This window comes from Nyctereutes procyonoides, unplaced genomic scaffold, assembly GCF_905146905.1.
Source record: "Nyctereutes procyonoides isolate TBG_1078 unplaced genomic scaffold, NYPRO_anot_genome, whole genome shotgun sequence".
NCBI lineage: Eukaryota > Metazoa > Chordata > Mammalia > Carnivora > Canidae > Nyctereutes > Nyctereutes procyonoides.
This window is the reverse complement of record NW_026575142.1, coordinates 21,174,978-21,196,130: the sequence shown is the minus strand read 5'-3', so window position 1 is coordinate 21,196,130 and position 21,153 is coordinate 21,174,978. Positions and strand designations below refer to the sequence as shown.

Below are 21,153 nucleotides of genomic sequence, written 5' to 3'. Positions count from 1 at the left end.
CAACAAAGGTGACTAGAGGCTGGTCAGATGAAGAATAAACTCTTTTGTCGTCTTAAGTCAAACTGGCAGCTCTATTCCTGTGCCTGCTGAGCGCGGGCCCTGAAAGCCCCAACCACGAAAGGAATAGGCCAGAGCCACCTCTTGCTGCCATAGCAATGATCCTCAGGCCTCCTGGGTTGTTGGATATTCCCTTTAGGAATTTCCCCTTTGGCACCTCACTGGACCTTGCCACAGTGAGAACAGCATTCTCCAGTCTCACATTAATAATCCCAGTCTGAAAAAGACAGTTTTGATACTTGGTTCTGGCTAAGAAAAATCAGTGCTAATGACTTCCCAGAATCCAATGAGAAGAACTAATCTCAGGAGGAAGGCCTTAAGGGGCTGGGGGAAAGGCACATAGATATTTACAACTTCTATATTTGCATAAAGATTCTGAAAAGATTCATTAAGGCATCTGAGAAACCAGACATGATGTTAACCAAGGGGGAAAAAAAAAAAAACTTAAAACTGCATAGTAACTGGCATTTCGGAGATTTGGACTTTCCTTATTTTAAAACAGAGAGAGTATTGTTTACACTGTCTTGGAGGTTGTTCAAAGATGTGTATTTTTAATAAGACTGAACCATGTTTCCAATCCAGCCAAAGTGATTTTATTCCATGAATACATTTTCCACGTACCATATAGTAATATTTTCAAGACAAATAAGCTGCCAGTGCCCAGCCTGGTGGGTACCTGACACACAAGTATCTGTTGAATGAAAACAAAACAAAATTAATGAACTGTTGATACGTTCAGGAAGATGTCTTATTCTTGTTACAATCGGCTACCTATTAAGTGGCTTCAAACCCAATCCTACCCAACTAATTCAAATTTAAACCCCTCCCTTCTCAAAACCCATACCTGTCCTAAAGCTCACCTTCTTCATCCTTCACTGGAACCTAATATTCCCAGCCCTCCTATCCTCCTTGAGCACAGCAAAGATTAATAACCAGAACCCTCCTTGGGTCCACACTCCCCCAGGGCTGCTGGGAAAAGACCAAGGCCGGCCCCAAGACTACACAGACTGCATTTGAAAAAACGTATACACTACTTCCAAACCAACTAGGTAATTACACAGCAGACACCCAACTTCCCAGCTTACTCTATTAACTGACTACAGATGGTCCTTGACTTACAATGGTTTGACTTATGGACTTTTCAACTTTATCATGGTACAGAAGCAATACACATTTAGTAGAAATCATATTTCGAATTTTGAATTTGCATCTTTTCCCAGTCTAGCAGTATGCAGCACGATACTCTCTCACGATGTGGGAGAGGGGCGATGCCATTCCCAGGCGGCCATGTGATCATGAGTGTAACCAACTGATAGACTTAATGACCATTCTGTTGTTCGCTTTCAGTATTCAACACTTTATTATAAAACTGGCTTTGTATTAGAGGATCTTACCCAACTGTAGGCTCATGTAAGTGTTCTGAGCCACCTCTAAGGTAAGCTAGACTAAGCTATCATATTCGGTAACTAGTTTGGTGTATTTAATACCATTTTTTACTTCCTGTATCTTCAATTTATGATGGGCTTATTGGGACATAACCTCATCCTAAGTCTAAGAAAATGTGTATTTCTATTTCCCCCCTAAGAATGTCCTTTCTTTGCCATGTCTCTCCCTGATGGCAAGTCACAGGACCTTCCACACAGATTTCTCTGAAACTTGGGAAGGCTTTCAGTTTCTACTGTAACAAATTCTGAGACTGGTTTCCTCACTGCTACAGACCTTGCAGTCTTTCAGTTCTGGAATTACCTTCACTCAAATCTAAAACTTATACCCTATCAAGCACAGTAGATAATTTCATTGGAAACAATCCAAGTGTCTAACAATTGAAAGTTAAAAAAATGTAAATACATGGGCAAACAAAAGGTTACACAACTATCTCAAAAAGCAATTTTTTAAAGATTTTTAAAGAGAAAGCACGAGCATGCACGAGTAGGGAGAGGGGTAGAGGAGGGTGAGAGAGAGAAAAAAAATCTCAAGCAGACTCCCTGCTGAGCACAGAGCTCAACAACCAGGAGATCATGACCTAAGCCAAAATGAAGAGTCAGATGCTTAATCAAGTGAGCCACTCAGGTGCCCCACAAAAAGCATTTTAAAATGCATATCAGGGATCCCTGGGTGGCGCAGCGGTTTGGCGCCCGCCTTTGGCCCAGGGCGCGATCCTGGAGACCCAGGATTGAATCCCATGGCAGGCTCCCGGTGCATGGAGCCTGCTTCTCCCTCTGCCTATGTCTCTGCCCTCTCTATCATAAATAAATAAAAAATTTTTTAAAAAAATGCATTTCAAATAAATAACATACAATCCTGAAGAATATAAAAATAATACACAGTTAAAAATCTAAACATTTAGAAGTCTAGATTGATGCATTCTATGCACAGCATTACCTAAACTATATCTGAGAGAACACTGGTTTTAAGACATAAATCAGGAGCACCTGGGTGGTTCAGTAAGTTAAGCTGAAGGCTGGGGTCCAGATCCTGGAGTCCTGGAATGGAGCCCCACATTGGGCTCCTGCTTCTCCCTCTGCCCCTCACTCCACTTGTACGCGCGTGCTCTCTCTCTCTCGTTCTCTAATACATAAATAAAATCTTTAAAAAAAAGATATAAATCAATGTTCTTCTGATAAATTTGGAAAATGTTACTTTCCAAGTTTCCATTTTATTAGTCCATTCTCTTTATCATATTAAAATCCCTGAGAACACCATAAGAGAAAAAAAGATTAATTTTGTTTAACTCATATTCTCGCAAAATTATTTGAGCATGGAAGTTGTTCTTACAAGAAACAAACTGATATCTTATTCAGAAGGTACCTTGTGTGGGGCACCTGGGTGGCTCACTTGTTTAAGCCCTCCACTCTTTTTTTTTTTTTTTAAAGATTTTATTTATTTATTCATGACAGACACAGAGAGAGAGAGGCAGAGACACAGGCAGAGGGAGAAGCAGGCTCCGTACAGGGAACCCGACGTGGGACTTGATCCTGGGTCTCCAGGATCACGCCCTGGGCTCAAGGCAGCGCTAAACCACTGAGCCACCAGGGCTACCCAAGCCCTCCACTCTTAATTTCAGCTCAGGTCATGACCTCAACCCTCATGGCAGGCTCTGGTTCCTGAGAGTGGAGCCTGCTTCAAATTCTTTCCCTCTGCCCCTCCCTGCTCTCATGCTCTTGCACTCTCTCAAAAAAAAAAAAAAAAAAAGGAAGGTTGGCACCTTGGGAAAATTCAAATCATGTTAACAGTTATCTCCAGGTAGCCTAGATAATAGTGATTTTTCTTTACATATTCCTACTGCATTCAAATATTTTATGATAAGCATGTCACAATTTTGTAATCAGGAAAAATAAAACCAGCAAAAAAAAAAAAAAACAAAAAAAAAAACGTTTACTCCCATTTACTTGTCATTTCTACTATTATTATATTGGCTTTGCCACCCCTGTCAGTTCTCAGGGGAGGGTGTGGGGAACAGGAGAGCATATGCAAAGTGGTCAAACCAAATGGATTTCAAATGACTTTTGGGTTCCACTCAGATCTGCCCCTGCCTGGTCACGTGACCCTGGACAAATTATACTGTAAACCTCAGTTCCTCTTCTCCACAATCTGGATAACAACTACATCTACTTTACAGAGTGACTAATGACAAGTAAATGCAGTAGCACCTGTCATGCATTTGACATAGTATCTGGTGACTAGTCAGTGTTTTGTAAATATTCAACACTTTTATGACCAGAGTCCTATAAGCCACTGCCCACTGTTCTTAAATTACTATGACCCTGATCTTTTTAATTAGTGGAAATCTGAACTTAAAAATATTTGTTTAAACCCTGAAGTAACTGAGGTTCCATATTATATACGGTCTTGTAAAACACATTTATTTAAAAGAAAATTTACCGGGAACACCTTAATGTTCAAGAAACTTTCCAAGTACAGAGTCTATGCATAAGTATAATTCATTCGGCCTCAAAATTTTCATTATATTAAGAAAAAGTAGATCTTAATTAGGTCAAGAAATTCTGAATAGCCTTTTCTATATCCAATCTTACCTGCAAGAATATGGAAAAAAATCCTGTATTAGCAAAAAAAAAAAGCAAATCTAGAAAAACATTAATACGACTATTTAATTGTATTTGCGCTAATAAAGGCTTTTAGTCATGGGTTTGCAGGGTTAACTTTCGGATCATGCTATCATGCTGCCACCAGAACCTGAAGAGCTACAGCTTTCTACGATCTGGAAGAAATGCTGCCCACTAGACTCCTATCCTAAATGATAGTATCACTGTAATCACTATGTAAACAAAAAAACAAAACAAAATCTTCAATATATGAGTCTATGGTTAGAACAGTGTCTCGAATTCCCATTCCCTCTTTTGAATAATGATGTTCTTGTCCATGACATTACAATAGAAAATGTTCATTCACTACGTATCAGTCCTAACAAAAAAAAAAAATCAAAGAAATGCAATTAGAGTTACTCTCCTCTCACAGGGAAGAAAAGTGAAATACAAAAATATAAGGCAATTCCCACAATGGTGGAGTGAGGAAACAATCACAACTGCAGTCACCTTGGTAGCATACTCCTAATCTCAGAGGGGGGCATTTTTCTCCCCTAAAAGGCAATGTGATTTTCATTAAGATTAGTACCCATTTTGTATTCAGTGCTCCAAGAACAATTTCCCTGCACTTGGCACAGACTTTCATGGAGGACTGATGAAGAAAACCAACCTCATCTTCCTTCCACTTCTCGGGAGAGAAAAACGAGAACAGACACGTTCTCTCTTTGATTTCCGTTTAGTACAATAACGATGTCAGCATTACAAGAAACTGTTTCCAAAAAAGCAGGTAATATTTATAATTTAACAAGCAAAACTGAAAGTCTGTTATGTGCTGGTGTTACTTCCAGACTTTTGTACTGTATAATTTTCTTCTTCCACCGGACACTGAGACCTGATGAGGGGAAGAAAGTATCCAGCCAACAAGTAGAACACAGACTGGGTTCCAGATCTCCTGTCAACCAAGTCCATTCTGCAACAGCTGCCTGCTGAGTGTTACTCTGACTTCTGGCTGGACCAGTTTTATTTGAAACCAAAAGCAATGCTGGTAAATGCTCGAGAGCCAAATGCACTGGTTCACCGCATTGGACAACTATATGGTGGATTGTAGAGTTAAATGGAGAGAATCAGCCTCACTTAAAATGCTTTATGGAATGCTATACACCTGCACATACATTAAACTTTTAATTTTTAAGGGCTTCTTTTTTTTTGATGAATTCTGGCTTAGAATTTCATCTTATGGGATCCCTGGGTGGCGCAGCGGTTTGGCGCCTGCCTTTGGCCCAGGGCGCGATCCTGGAGACCCGGGATCGAATCCCACGTCGGGCTCCCGGTGCATGGAGCCTGCTTCTCCCTCTGCCTGTGTCTCTGCCTCTCGCTCTCTCTGTGACTATCATAAATAAATAAAAATTTAAAAAAAAAAAAAAAGAATTTCATCTTATTTGAAGACAATGTAAAAAGCCAACTTGCTGCCAAAACCATTCTTAGAAAAACAAAATGAACAAACTTGTTTTCTACTATAATACTTGCAGTTTTGTATACACCTTGAAGTAGACCTTCCAAAAACACTAGGGAGAAAGAACACTTGTACTGATTTTTCTTTCCTAGGTGCCCATTCAACAATTTAATTTCTTCCACTCATGATACACTTAAATTCTCAATTTCTTCTTTCATGAGCTGGAAGAAAATACCCTTTATTATTTGCTCTTATTCTTTAGCTACTATTGTTCACATCAAAGGCTAATTTCTTAGACCAGTAGAATAACTGAATTCAAATAGCAAGGCTCTTGACGATTGACATTCATTCGACACAAATGAACACAATTCTTATATACTAATTAATCATGCAATTAATGACTAATTGCTTCATTTTCAAAACCTATACTCTATAAATCAAATGTTATTCTGCTATCATTATTCAAATAGGAATATTCAGGCTATAAATAATCACATAGTATTTATGTCCTGTTAAGCAACCCCATGATGGCCAAACACTTGGTTTTGTCTAAGTTTGAGATGGAAACATTACTCAGAATTTTCACTTATACTAATGAAATGCATATTTCTCTCATAAACACCACCACAGGGAATAATGCTAAAAGATAATATCAGATCAAGAATGGAATTTTATAATAGAGTGCTAAGAGATTTACAACACCTCTTTAAATGGTGTAGCATTTGATGGTGGTTTAACAATTCAATGATTAATGGCTGTAAAACTGAATGTTACTCAGTTTGATGCTTTGTTGTGTAACAGGGCTTTTACCTCTCTAGTGAACAAATAATCCACTAGCCTTCATCCCCAAAATGGACCTCTTGCTCAGGTTCACACAAATTCAAATAATATCTATCCAAAACTCATCATTAGGTGTCTAGGTACGTGAAGGACATTAAATTAAACCCAGCAGTATCACAAAAGAAGAACACGGCCTCTGCTTTTTAGGATTTCACAATCTAGTTAAGGTAAACATACCAGGAAAAGAGTATTAGCACAGCAGATTGTAAACTGTGTAAAGAATGCTAAAATGGCCACTTCATAATAGCAAAGTGATCAGGGGAACGGAATAAATCCAAGTATCCATCAATAGGGGATTAGTTATGTAAGTCATGGTTCACCCCTACAAAGACATAATACACACTAGGGGAAAAAAATAGAGCCCTTTATGTAGTGAAATGGAGGAACTACCAAATTATAGGACTAAGTAAAAAAGCAAGGTACAAACCACACCAACTGCCTATAAAGAGAGAAACAATATGCATACACACACTCATTTGCTCCTGAGTGTAAGGAGATGCACTCTCCAATATGGTAGCCAATAGCTATATAAGGCTCTTCTGCACTGGATATGTGGCTAGTGTGACTAAGAATTTAAACTTCAATTTTTTGTACTTAAATTTCAAAACTGGGGATCCTTGGGTGGCTCAGTGGTTTGGCACCTGCCTTTGGCCCAGGGTGCCATCCTGGAGTCCTGGGATCAAGTCCCAGATTGGGCTCCCAGCATGGAGCCTGCTTCTCCCTCCTCCTGTGTCTCTGCCTCTCTCTCCCTCTCTCTCTCTCTGTGTCTATCATAATAAATAAATAAATAAATAAATAAATAAATAAATAAATAAATAAATAAATAAATAAAATCTTTAAAAAAATAAAATAAATTTCAAAACTAACTCAGTGCAAAATATTTTGTTAAAGATAGCATTCTTGTTTTGTAGAACTAGAATCATGTTAACCTTTGCATCGTGTAATATATCATTTAAACTGATTTTTTTTTTTTTTTTAAGATTTTGAGAGAGATATCAAGAGAGAGCATGGCGGAGGCAGAGAGAGGGAGAACCAGGCTCCCCATGCTGGGCTCAATTCCAGGACCCCAGGATTGTGACCTGTGTGTAAGGCAGACACTTAACTGACTGAGCCACCCAGGTACCCCAAAATTAAGTTTTTTAATGTAGTGCCTAAAAAATTTTAAATTGTAGTTGTGGTTTCCATCATATTCCCATTGGACAGCACTGGTAAACAATATCCTACCAGGATTTGAAAGAACTGGTAACACTGATTGCCTCTGGGGAGAAAACCTGGATACCAGGAACCAAGGGACTAAAGAGCAATCTCTCACTGTTTGGTCATTTCTTCTTTTGACTGTTGTGCCATTTGGATATATTGCCTAAAATAAAATAATGAATAAGTGGTGTGACCTATAAACACCAACATAAAGAATTATGTCATTAGAATACAATAATTATCAATTATATTTTGGATGGAATCTCTCCCCCCAAAAGTATACATCGTACTTTTGAAGAAGTTATACGTGGTCTTTGACATAAAATGCTTTCTAATAACCTAAGATCACAGAGCTGTTTCACAAACAGTATGAGTACTGCCAACTGAACATAGACATTAAAGACCTCAAGCCTCAAACTGCTTAAACTAGCAAAATCTACCATCTAACACCACTGTCTTGTCTTTTTTTTTTTTTAATATTTTATTTATTCATGAGAGACACACAGAGAGGGGGGGTGGTGCGGAGACACAAGCAGAGGGAGAAGCAGGCTCCATGCAGGGAGCCCAATGCGGGACTCGATCCCGGCTCTCCAGGATCACACCCCGGGCCAAAGGCAGGCGCCAAACCGCCAAGCCACCCAGGGATCCCCACCACTGTCTTTTCTTTCACCACCAGAGACTGTTCTGGTTTCATTTTTCCACTCATCGAATATATTTTGCCCATTTTATCCTTTCTTCATCTACATCCCCAAATAAAAAATTATCTCTACATTTCCATTTAGCACTGAGTGCATCTACTTTGCTAAGCAAAGGGTGGCAATGGGGGAGGGGGGGCTTAGGAAATACTCCCCTTCACAATGCACAAAATTTAATTTTTTTCCATGAAGCAGTATAAAAACGTAAGTAGCTCACAAAAGGCCCGAGTAAATGAGTACTATATACAACAACTGAGATACGCTTAATGTATTTAAATATAAGATGAAAAATCAAATTGAGTATATACAGGGTATTACTATTTCTTTCACATTTTTCCCATCTTATTTTAAAAACTAATGTGTTAGAATTTTTTTCTGCTTTGACATAGTTGATTTTAGAGCTTAAAATGCATGTAGCCATGAAAACTCATTTTAATTAGCAATGGTAAGTTTAAGGGGGGAAAATGTTGCCATCCTCATTTGCACAGCACACCTCTCCTTTTCTCACTCCTCCAGAATGTTCCACATAGGGCTACGTTGGTAAAGATCATTTTGAGGAAATACTCCTAAGGCCACAGAAACAATGTGTGTTGTGTAAAGCCATCCACAACTCAGCCCAAGTAAGACAGGTTCCTCATCAGTCACACAGATCACGTACCAGGATGAATCATCAGCACAATAACCAGAGATTTTGACTAGGTTTGATTCAGAGAGCAAGGCATTCCATATAGCCTTTAACTATTAAAAAACAAAATGGCTAAGTGCCAGAATTTTTAAAAATTGCTTCTTGACAGGAAGTCTTATAAAATTCCCTGTGAAGATCAACAGATGGTAAAAGACAGAATTAAATAGCCATCACCATACTGCTCCCACCTCCCAAACTGCATAGGCCTACAGCTCAGCCCATCATTTCTTGGTATCCGGAGGCTGTTCCTTTAATGCCAAAGGTGTCTTTGTGTTCAAAGCATTCCAGTTATCTGGGGGGTTCCAGAAACTTGGTCTCTACCTTGCCTAAATTTTATTAACCCAAATCCGTGATATTCAAGTATTTGTTACTGTCAACTTGATGTGCTTAGTATTTGGAAGAATACAAAAAAAAAAAAAAATCAATTTGGTTTACCAAAAATTATAGCAAATATTCATTCAACACCTTCTGATAACTTTTAGAAGTGCCACTAACTTGAACTCACATGATCTGCTTAACGTCCCAAATCACTGTGATTCACAAAAAAATGAAAATCTCAAAATAGTGCATCTCCAACATATATATGAAATCCTGACCTTGATTAGAAAAACTCTATGGATGCCCATTAGCACAGTCAAGGCTAGACCACATACAACTATCAATTTAAGTTGGAAACATGTTCCTAAGGCTTCACAAGGATACCAGCACAAACTTCAGGACTAAATTTTCTTAGCACCACCTAAGAATGAATTTCCTATGTTTTTCTACATACACATAGGCACACAGATGATTAGACAAAATTTAGACATTGCTCCTTTCAGACAAGATTGTATTTCAAAAGTGATATATGGTAAACTGGAGTAAGCTACAAGTTGAAATAAGTTCTAGATACAAAATTTGTCCCGGGGGATCCCTGGGTGGCGCAGCGGTTTAGCGCCTGCCTTTGGCCCAGGGCGCGATCCTGGAGACCCGGGATCGAATCCCACATCGGGCTCCCAGTGCATGGAGCCTGCTTCTCCCTCTGCCTGTGTCTCTGCCTCTCTCTCTCTCTGTGACTATCATAAATAAATAAAAATTTAAAAAAAAATTTGTCCCGAAAAAAAAGGTGATGGGAAAAACCAGTCTATTTCCCCTTTCAGATCACTCAGGTTTTTCATCCAAAGTCATCCGTAACTTTCCTAGAAGGGGAAATGTTCACAAGTAATAAAACTATCACGATAAAACCTGCCCTCTTTCAGAGAAAGAGAAAACTGAAGATAGAAGGCTGGTACCATAAGACCACAACATAAAATTTAAAAATTATTTTCATATGCTAAAATTCTTTTCTACTACCTCCAACCTTGCTCTCCTTGCACAGCAAAACGGTTTTCACTTGAAATTAAAGCTTCTAGCTGCTCGCTGGGAATGGACAACTTACATAAGAGCGAAAGACGGGAAGAAAACACGCCTGGAATCTAATAGGTACTTCACTCAGGAGTTTTGCTGCCAGCAAATGACCAAAACATGAATATCCAAGAATATGGGGGCTGCCTGAGACATGAAGTCCTTTAAGAAAGTCACTCAGTGGGGATCCCTGGGTGGCTCAGCAGTTTAGCACCTGCCTTTGGCCCAGGGCCTGATCCTGGAGTCCCGGGATCGAGTCCCACATCACACTCCCTTCACGGAGCCTGCTTCTCCCTCTGCCTCTCTCTCATGAATAAATAAATAAAATCTTTTAAAAAAATTAAAAAGTCACTCAGTCTCAGGCACCTGGTGGCTCAGTGGTTGAGCGTCTGCCTTCAGCTCAGGTGGTGATCCCCGGGGTCCTGGGATCGAGTCCTGCATCAGGCTTCCACAGAGAGCCTGCTTCTTCCTCTGCCTATGTCTCTGCCTCTGTGTCACTCATGAATAAATAAATCTTAAAAAAAAAAAAAAGAAAAGAAAGTCACTCAGTCTCTTTCCTCATTCTATTAAAGCACTGATACTTGACTGGCAGGCATGAAAGAACAAGAGAGAAACACTTCTGACAACTTCCACTTTAGCACAAAGGAAATAATAAATTCAGCAGCTCTTGTAATTATCTTGACCACTGTGGACTTCATTTGGCCTCCAAACTAGAGCACTTCCATTAGACATGGGAATGGTAGGGTGGTAGCCTTGTTCCGATTTAGCAACTTAATTTCCTGTTTTTCCAGCAGATCTGAACTGTAGCAGCTGTTAAAATTCTGGCTCCTGTCACCACTACTCCCCTTGGGGTCATCTCCTACTTCCTCACTGCCATTTCTCCAGAAATAATACGTGTGTGCATGCGCACGCAGGTTAGAGAGAGAAAAACCCTCCGGGACTGGTGACAAACATCCCATCTAGGTTTCAGCATCTTCACTCTATTTTCTCATAAATATATCTTGGTATAACTGCAGAAGCTGTAATGTTAGGCTACAAAGGGAAATGGTATTAATGTTACAAGGACACCGGGATGCATACATATTACTTGGTGTTAATCCTCCAAATTAATCACACTGCAAAACAATGAACGTTTCCCAATGGCACTACCATTTCAAAAATACACTGATGTCACTGGTGTTCAACCCTGTTTAAAGTCAACCTATACGCTACACAGAAAAGCAGAATCATTATTTTGTAGGCATTGGCCAGATCATGGACTCCACTATTATAATTCAGGTGCTCTTTCAACGCCACCTCATTCGGTTGCCTCTGAACCACTTGGGTTATTTTCAAAAAAGTCATCACCCCCCCGCAAAAAAAAAAAAAGACATGGCATTTCACTCTCAATTCTGTCCCAAGTAATTTTCTACAAGTCTGAGGCAATTATAAAAGAAAATCTCTCTTATTAACCCAGACAGGCGTCCCCCACTAACTGCGGTTCTGCTCTGGGCAGCTTCCCTTGCCAATGATCAAGCAACCGCGGCCTGGAAGCAGAGGTGCCCCCTTCTGAGGGCTCGTCACAGGTGGACTGTAGTCTCACCCTGCACGGCAGGGCCTGCGTCGGCCACCTCGCTTCATCTCCTCACCTCATGTCATCAGTGGAAGGGTGAGTCCAAGTCCAATATCCTGAGGTGGGGATAGAGAGCACACGTGTGAGTGCACACGGGAGTGAGAGACACCAACCACATACTACGTGTTCTATAATGTGGGGTCTCTCCCCACCGATGGGGGCCCCCCAAATGCAGGGCGAGGAACAGGAGGAAGCCAGTGGCCTGGAGCAGTGAGAGAATTCACCTGAGGCAGAACAAAAGGGAGAGAAAGTTGACTAAATATCCAGCAAGGGAGCCTCAGGCAGGACAGCAGAGGAGAGACCTGGAGACCACAAGGAGGCAATGGATGGGGGGCTGCTTTTACTGAGGGGGAGGGAGGCCGTCTGGAGACCATAGAATCTTCCCTTTCCCATAACTGTCCTGGGTGTAAGTAGCCCATTGGTTAGCTCGGGCCTGTGGCTATCTAGAGCCGGGGCTCCTGCTGGACCGGTCTGTACTCAGCCTGGTCTCCACAGGCCCTCCCTTCATTCCACTGCTCTCCCTGTTGCCCCAAGGCGATCTCTACATACACATTATGACTGTTCCATGTGATTAGTTTTGTGTTTACTCTCTTCCGGTGCCTACCTTGTAAGTCAAACTTCTCACAGGTGTGTAGGCATAAGGGGGGAAATGGTACACATAGGGTTGGGTACCATTCCAAGTTTCAGGCATCCACTGGGGGATGGAAGAGATCCCCCCCCCAGATTAGGGGTGGGGTGGGGGGGGACTACGGTACTTTTTACACATAATATATAAATTGTTTATCTATACAAAATGGTTTATATTATCTCTGAAGCTCCGTTTCATTGGGCAGAGTGTCTCTAACAGGGAGGGGACAAGAGGACCGAGGGAGAATTAAAATGAGGGACTCTGAGGCAATCCTCCTCCCTGTTTCCCGAGCACCTCCACTCTCGCTACCTCATAACCAAAACCTGAAAGCCTTAACGGGGCACTATTTTTTCTCTCAAGAGTTGGCAGTTAACTGGCCCGATGCCGTAGTATATGTGTGCTCTCCTGTCTCTGAGCAAATTCCCTGAGCTACATGTGTGAAAAGGCACAGACAGGGCAGCCCAGGGGGCTCAGAGTTTAGCGCCGCCTTCGGCCCAGGGCGTGATCCTGGAGACCCAGGATCGAGTCCGAGGCTCCCTGCATGGAGCCTGCTTTTTCCTCTCTGCCTCTCTCTCTCATGAATAAATAAAATCTTAGGAAAGAAAGGAAATAAAGAAAGAAAAGAAAGAAAAAGAAACGAAAGAAAAAAGGCACAATCAGGGCACAACACATATTGGAAACTCAAATACCTTAATGCATCGCCAATGAAACCTGGAAATTCTGACCTTTGTAAACTTTTAATACTTTTAAAATTGTGATAAATCAAAATAGTATCAAGTTCTCAGCTTTCTAGGAGTTGAGTTTAATAGACTTTTTCCTCTCACTGTGGCATTCTTTGCTGTCTTAATACGGAGAGAACCATCCCAATTAAAGTACTTTGTCAAATTACTCCACATTTCAACTCTACAGCTTTTTTAGGTCTAAGGCCATTTAATAGCTTTAACTTATTTACATTTATAAACAGCATTATAAATTTAAACTATATGAAAATAATAATAATTACCCAAGCTCATGCTAGCATTTTCCTGGACTAGTCAGTTTTTGAGAAACTTTTCCAAGGGATTCATTCCTCAGATATGAAGTTTGTATGCAAAACTGAAGACATTTGGCCCTTTATAAATAGTCCTGGGAAACTTCTCTCTCCCATACTTTTAGTTTATTTTTACTGTAACAGATGGGGAAAAAATTTAGCAAAGCAGTCATTAAAAAAAAAAAAAAAGCCTTACAACAAGTACCATACTAATGTTAGAACACTAAAAGACTACAGATATGAAATATCTGTAACAACAACAAAAACATTTGCTGGAAATTATAAAGGCAGTTTGACTTAACTCATAAAGTAGGTATAGATTTCAAAGACCTAGATGGGAACTCCTTCAGCTTTGCTCCTAAATATCTTGACTATGTATTAGTCATTTTTCACCAAAGTGTCTCCAGCACATAAGTTTAGAACTTCTCTTTAAAATATATTCCAAAAAATAAAATATATTCCAACATCACATTAAAATTCTGCAATGCGGGATCCCTGGGTGGCGCAGCGGTTTGGCGCCTGCCTTTGGCCCAGGGCGCGATCCTGGAGACCCGGGATTGAGTCCCACATTGGGCTCCCGGTGCATGGAGCCTGCTTCTCCCTCTGCCTGTGTCTCTACCTGTCTCTCTCTATCATAAACAAATAAAAATTAAAAAAAAATTTTTAAAAAAAATTCTGCAATGCTTGCCAAGGGATCACACCTGTCTTCCCTTAACAAAAATCACCATTCTGCAAAATCTTACTATATTTTATGAAAACAGAACATTAATCATTTTGTTCCAATTTATATTTAAGTTCAATACTTAGAAGTCCTCCTGCCAGTAAATAGTCCCTACTTCATTCATTTATCAATTTCATGAGTTAGGCCAAGAGGGTCAGCCACCTTTTTCTCTATAAGGCCACAAGGCAAGTATCTTTAGCTTTGCAGACCATATGATCTCCGTCTGGACCATTCAACTGTGATGTGAAAGCAGCCATAGCCAATATGCAAAGGAGCAAGTATGGCTGTGTGCCAATAAACTCCACAGAAACAGAGGATAAGAAGTTAATGTCCAGAATATATACAAAACTCCTAAACTTCAACCACCAAAAAAGCAAATCTGACCAAAAAAAATAGGCAAAGTAGAGTGGTGGCTGCCAGAGGGTGGGGGGGAGAAGGGAGGGGGAGCTATGTTTAATGGGTATGCAGTTTCAGTTCTGCAAGATAAAAAAGAGTTCTGGAAATGGATAGAGGTGGTTTTACAACAGTATGAATGTACCACTGAAGTGTACACTCTAAATTGTTTAAATCTTTTTTAAAAGATTTATTCATTCATGAGAGACACAGTGAGAGAGGCAGAGACACAGAGAGAAGGAGGCCCTAGGATCAAGCCCTGAGCTGAAGAGGCTCAACCACTGAGCCACCCAGGTGCCCCAAGATAAATCTTGTGTGTGTATATATTATATATAAATTACCACCCAAAAAATTATGATTAAAATACTGGAAATATGACCACAAAAAAAATTACAATTAAAATACTGGAAGGCTCATTTCAGTCTTCTGGACTTACTTTGCTGGGCCATAGTTTGCTGATCATAGTTAGGCTATTGTACATTATTAAGCTCTAAGCATAATGTTTTAAAGGTAACATGAAAATACCATTTCTATAATAACATCATGTTCCATTTTTTCCTGGGTTAGAGGATTTTTTTGGTAAAGTTCATAACATCAGGAGCCAACCTCCTAGTGCCCAGAAAAATGTGTTTTATATAGAGTAAGGGCTCACACGTTTTGAGTAATTAAATGAAAGCAGTTTTCTCAATAACATGAAGCTTGGCATTTATATTATGTAGATACACCTGGCATTTCAATACTGTCATCAGGTCATTATTCAATATCCTCTAACACATTTAGAGGATATTAGACTTTGGACAAAAAGTCTAATATTACCTTAATTTCATTTTTCTTATCTGATAATCAAAAATTCCTATTTTTGAAATTACACTGTAACTTTAACAGCTACCTAAAGCCACTCTAAATAAAAGTACTCGAGCCATTCAGAGTAATCCATAGTGGCAAACACTGGGTGCCAATATGCCTACTGAGGAAGAGAACAGGTTTGGGGATCAGATCTTGTTCCTGTTACTCTTTCATCACTTAAATATGTGTAGCTCTGAGTATGTTAGTTTAGCTCTCTGAGCCTCAGTTTCCACAACTGCAAAGTAGAGTTAATATACGTCTTCAGAATGAATTAGCAAATATATATTTTTAAATACCTACATGGAATCTTTAAAGAAGCAAACTAAAGCTGAAAGTGAGTTGCCTAAAAATGATTAATAGCAAACCCCATTCCATTTCTCGCTTTACCTCCATTTCAGATGTTTGACAACTACTTAATCAACGGTTCTCAGATCTGATGGGACATCACAATCACTGGAGCAGCATTTAAAACCTCTCCACAGCTTGTCCCAGCCAGGACAAATAAAATCAGAATAGGTAGCAGGTATGAGAGCATGGGTGTTAATTTTAAAGATCCCTAGGTAATTCTCCGGTTGAAACCTCAGCTAAGGTACTCACCTTCTAAGTAGTTAATAAATGTTAGCTAACAAGAATTCGGTTTATACAATCAGTAATGTTTTCAGAACAAGCAATGCATCCAAATAATAGCTTAAGTAGCTGCTAAATCATTTAATTTTTTCTATGCCCTCAATGAACTCCATAGCTCCAAAGCTGCAAAATTATTGTTTTTTTTTTACCCTAGACCATTCCTGAAAATTTGTTTCAGAATCAAAACATTAAGGTCCTTCAAAGCAAGGTTAACTATCCTTTTGACATTTAAATTTCAATGAATTAAAAAAAGGTGGGGGGCAATAGGTCAGGGCAAGTAAATAACAAGCACTAGCAGTTCTAAAGATAAAGTTCCCAAACTGACTCTTTGAAATTTAAATGTATTTTACAGTGGTCAGAAAAAGAAGATTAAAAAATAAATGCCCTGAACTAGGCAACCGAAGTCCTGGGTTGTCCTTCAGGATTTGCCATTCATTTGTTCTGGAACTTGGGCAAAGTCACTCAGTGTCTCTAGGCTTCAGATTCTCATTTGTAAATTACAGAGTTGCACTAGATTTCTTTAAAATGACTTGTTACGACAATGTAAAATTTGGAAAATTACAGAGGGATTCTTTAGAGCCAGGGATATCCAAGGAAGACTAAACTAGGCCTCATAGGTTATTAGAGTCCTGAGTCACAGTTTAATTAGTTTTATAATAAGGAATTTATTTCCCAAACCCAATAATTTCTTTTAGCATATGGAGATTGCTCCCTGCCACCTCCCATATCTAAGATACTCCCCCCCCCCCAACTAAAATCATTTTTAATGTTCTGGGGTCTTTGAGAGAAAAAAAAAGCATACTGAATACGGACTATTCAACAAATAGAAAAGGTACTTGGGATATGCCAAGAGACAAGGCAGAAAAGTAAAAGACGACATAATTTTCTTATTTATACTTTGCAAATATCGATCACTTCTCTAAACAGAATGCAAGGTGAAATGGTATGGTGGGGGTGTTGCTCTAGATTAGACGTTGAAGCATTTTTGCTGATGTCCGTCCTTAAATTTGGAGAGAGGAGTGTCAAATTCCTTAAAAGTATTTTCTTCGTAGTTGAATTAGATAAAGCAGTTTTGTACGCTATTTTCAAGAATGTATCAGTTTAACTCTTACATTCTCAAAGGTGAAATCTGAAGTATCTTAATTGTAGTCAGGCTTCTGAGACAGCTCTTTTCCACTCCTTCATCCCAAAGCCAACTGATCTCACTCACCTATTTTACTCAAAAGCACTGATCTCTGAACACCGGTAAGTCTATTTCACGTATATGCATACATTTTTTTAATCGTCCCTTAACCTAATCCATTTTCAAATCCCCGGGGTTTAATCCTGTCTTATTTTGTGGCACCCAACTACATTTCAGTATTCCTGAAAGTTGCCTCAGCTTCAATTTGCAAATCTCTGCAGTTCCACTTAGAGGCCCATGCTCCGATGATGATTAAGATCTTTCTACCAATAGATTTCTTTGCTCACATGCTGATGCGAGAATAAATGGAAGAATGTATAATACTTAACAAGGAAAACACTGGGAAAATAATAGGAACGGAAGTCAGCAGTAACGGGGCTATTTGCAGAGGGCCGAAGATAATTCAAACAAATGAAAGAATTAATTCATACGCTACATGTTTCCTCTACGTAAGCATTATACTAAATATCTTTTATATTAGTCATGGGGCTTTGAGACTTTTCCATGTTTCCTCTAGACAACTGCCAACGTTCGCAGGGTCTCTGATGAACAAACACGCTGTGACTTGCCTCTAAGGAAACGCCTGTCATGTTCCAGGGAAAAATGACTTCTCTGCGCTAAAAAAAAAAAAAAAAAAAAAAAAAAAAAAAAAAAAAAAAAAAAAAAAAAAAAAAAAAAAAACAGGAAAAGGGCACAACGCTCATTCATTCGTTACAAAGTCGATTTTTCCTTAAACTTTCTTTCTGGAATGTTTGTGTTCTCTGTAGGGCACTGCTGCCTTCAGATGAACTCTCAGAAAGGAAACGGGGTGCGGGGGGGGGCAGGCGGAGGGAAAGTCCGCCCGCATCAGAGGGCTCCGCGAGCGCCCACCGTGAGCCTGTTCAGCAACACGAGGGTCATTCTCAGGTAGGACTACCTGTTCCCATTCCTGTTTACCCAGACGCTCTGCGCGGGGACTGTCAGCAGACCTGGCAGGAGGCCGTGCCTCGTTCAGCATTAACCCGCCGTGTGACCCCCCCCCCTCCCCGGGCTCGCGGGCCCCGAGCGTCGCTGTCCGCCGGGGGGCACCGGCCCCGCTCACCTGCCCGGCCCCCTCCGCGAGCGCCCCGTCCAGGTGCGGGCCGCCGCTCCTCCGGGGCTCAAACAAGGGGCTCTTTGTCAGTGGGCGCTGAGGCCTCCCCGCCCGACCCCGGGCATTCCGCTGCCCTTCGGCAACTGCGAGCAGCCAGGAGCCCCCGGCGGCCCCCTCCTCGCCCGGGGGTCCGGCAGGTACACGCTCCCCCCAGGTGGTGAGTCGGGCAGGTACACGCTCCCCCCCCCGTGGTGGGTCAGGCAGGTACACGCTCCCCCCAGGTGGTGAGTCAGGCAGGTACACGCTCCCCCCCCCCCCGTGGTGGGTCGGCCAGGTACACGCTCCCCCCAGGTGGTGAGTCGGGTAGGTACACGCTCCCCCCAGGTGGTGAGTCGGCCAGGTACACGCTCCCCCCGTGGTGGGTCGGCCAGGTACACGCTCCCCCCAGGTGGTGAGTCGGCCAGGTACACGCTCCCCCAGGTGGTGAGTCGAGCAGGTACACGCTCCCCCCGTGGTGGGTCGGCCAGGTACACGCTCCCCCCAGGTGGTGGGTCAGGCAGGTACACGCTCCCCCCCGTGGTGGGTCAGGCAGGTACCCGCGCCCCCCCCCCAGGTGGTGGGTCAGGCAGGTACCCGTCCCCCCGGGCAGCTTACCCCGCGGCGGCGTCCTGCTCGCTCCGGGCCGAGCGCTCCATGGCCCCGCGGGGCGCTGCGCGGGCTGCGGCTCCCAGGCGGCGCGTGGCTCCTGCGGGCGGAGAGGCCGCTGCTCAGGGCGGGACGCGCGGCTGCCCGAGGCCTGAGCGGGGCCCGCGGCGGGCGAGAGCCGAGAGCCCCGAGCCCAGAGCCCCGAGCCCCGGCCCCCGCCGCGCTGCCACCTGCGGCCCGAGGCTCCGAGCCCGCGGGCGCCCCCGCCCCAGGTCGCGGCGGCCGCCCCAGGTCCCGGCGGCGGAAGGCGGCGCTGCAGCCCCCGCCCCGTGGGGCCGAGACCCGAGGGGCCGCCCCGGAGCCGGGGGGGAGGGCGGGGAGCGGCGCTCGCGGGCTCCCGGCCGTCCGCGCCCACCGCAGGCCCCGGAGCTCCCGGCGCCGACCCGCCTCCCGCCTTCCCGCCGCGGGGAGGCCTCCGGAGCGGGGCCCGGGCGGAGGCGAGGCGGCGGCCCTCCCTCCCCCCCTCCCCGGCCCTCCCCGCCGCCCGCCCTCCCGCGCTCACCCTGCCCCATGCCGCGGCCCGAGCTCCCGGGCTCGCCGCCACCTCCGCCGGGCAGCCCTCCAGAAGTGCCGGCGCGGCTGGGCGGCCTCGGAGCGCGAGGGGCGGCGAGCGGGGACCGCGGGGGGCGGGGGCCGAGAGGACTCCCCCTCCCCCCCTCCCCCGGCTCGGGGCGGCGGGGGCGGCACCCCAGCTCCGGGCCGCGCGCGACAGGTGGGGCGGAGGGAGGTACCTGCCCCGGGAGGCCCGCGGGCCCCGCAGCCGCCGAGAGCGCCGCCCCGGCTCGACCTTCCGCCGCCGGGACGCCGGGCTTGCCTGCTGCCTTTTTTTTTTTTTTTTCCCCCCCCCCTTCCCTTCCTTCCCTTCCCCAACTTGACCTCTAAGCTTGCTATTCGGTTAAAAGCGCACCTGCGACACTGTGATTTTTCTAATCGGTGGCAGGTCTAAGCTTGCCCTGCCCTCAGACGCACGGTTCTCGGCCTTCTTTTTAAACAGGCAACGGCTGTGACAGGGCTGGAGGACGCTGAAGACCACCTCTTAACTAAGAACAAACGTTAGGTTTTTCTGCGCCTCTTGGAAACGGTACAGGAATAAAGGGCCCAGGGCCGCGGGCTCGTCTGTGCGTTTCCGTCCTCACGCGCACGCTCCCTCGCTGCTTCTCCGCACCTGACGAACAGGTACATTTGCGTGTCCTGCCTGTTGTAAGTGTCCATTGTAAAGTGCAAGTCATTTTTGATGGCTCCGGAAGCTTGCTTTCGGAAAAATAACGTGAGATTAAGAAATTAAACTACAGTTTAAGAATAAAGATGTTTCAAAACAACAACAACAACAACACAAACTATTGCACAGACCAGGTGAAAGAGCGTCATAAAGGAGGCCTCTGCTGCAAAATCAGCATCGAGCAAACGAATCTGTGTTAGCCGCTTCACCCTACTGATAGGCTAACCTTTGACAGCTGGCAAAAATTAAACTGCCATGTAAAACCAAGGTTTGAGTGAATGCTCCTTCATATTTCAGCATTGTAGCTGATCAAAAAGATTGCTGAAATTAGCATACTAAATACCCAGCAATATGCTATTTCTCTATTATGGGCAGTCATTACTATGTATTCCTTTCTGTGCATAAGACATTCCTTTCAGTGTATCTTTCCATATGAAAAGCGGGGGGGGGGGGGAGTGGTTTATTTAGGTAGTGAAACACTATCAGAAAAAGTTGCATTTTAACATTTTACCTAATTTAAATATTAATTCAATTAAATGTATCTTCTGGCTTTCATTCTCTAAACTAAGGTAAAACAATTTCATGACTTAATCATGCCTCTAAAGGACTTACAGTTGCTTGCTTGCACAGACAACAACGCAAGCGTTGAGTAACAGTGACCCTAAAGTCTGTTGACTTTCAGTCACAAAATCAACAGTATACTTTAATTAGTCTCAATCTTAATTTATGACATGCTGATAAATATTGACTCCATTAGTCTAACC

At 43.0% G+C, this 21,153-nt stretch overlaps 1 protein-coding gene across 8 annotated transcripts in view; it reads right to left on the bottom strand.

The window, feature by feature from the left end:
- The window catches only part of COBLL1 (cordon-bleu WH2 repeat protein like 1), a 157,883-nt gene extending 137,891 nt beyond the window's left edge, over nt 1–19,992 (bottom strand). For 3 of the 8 annotated variants that reach the window (XM_055307729.1, XM_055307733.1, XM_055307734.1), the window contains exons 1-2: nt 19,673–19,852; nt 19,120–19,210 (exon numbers count right to left, since the gene is read on the bottom strand). In XM_055307729.1, coding sequence (XP_055163704.1) covers nt 19,120–19,210; nt 19,673–19,682 — 101 coding nt within the window. In that variant the 5' untranslated portion in view covers nt 19,683–19,852. Of the gene's footprint in view, nt 1–19,119; nt 19,211–19,672; nt 19,853–19,901 lie in introns of those variants that run through there. The other 5 variants (XM_055307730.1, XM_055307731.1, XM_055307735.1 and 2 more) reach the window with 3 other exon arrangements.
- Between the last annotated feature and the right edge of the window lie 1,161 nt (nt 19,993–21,153).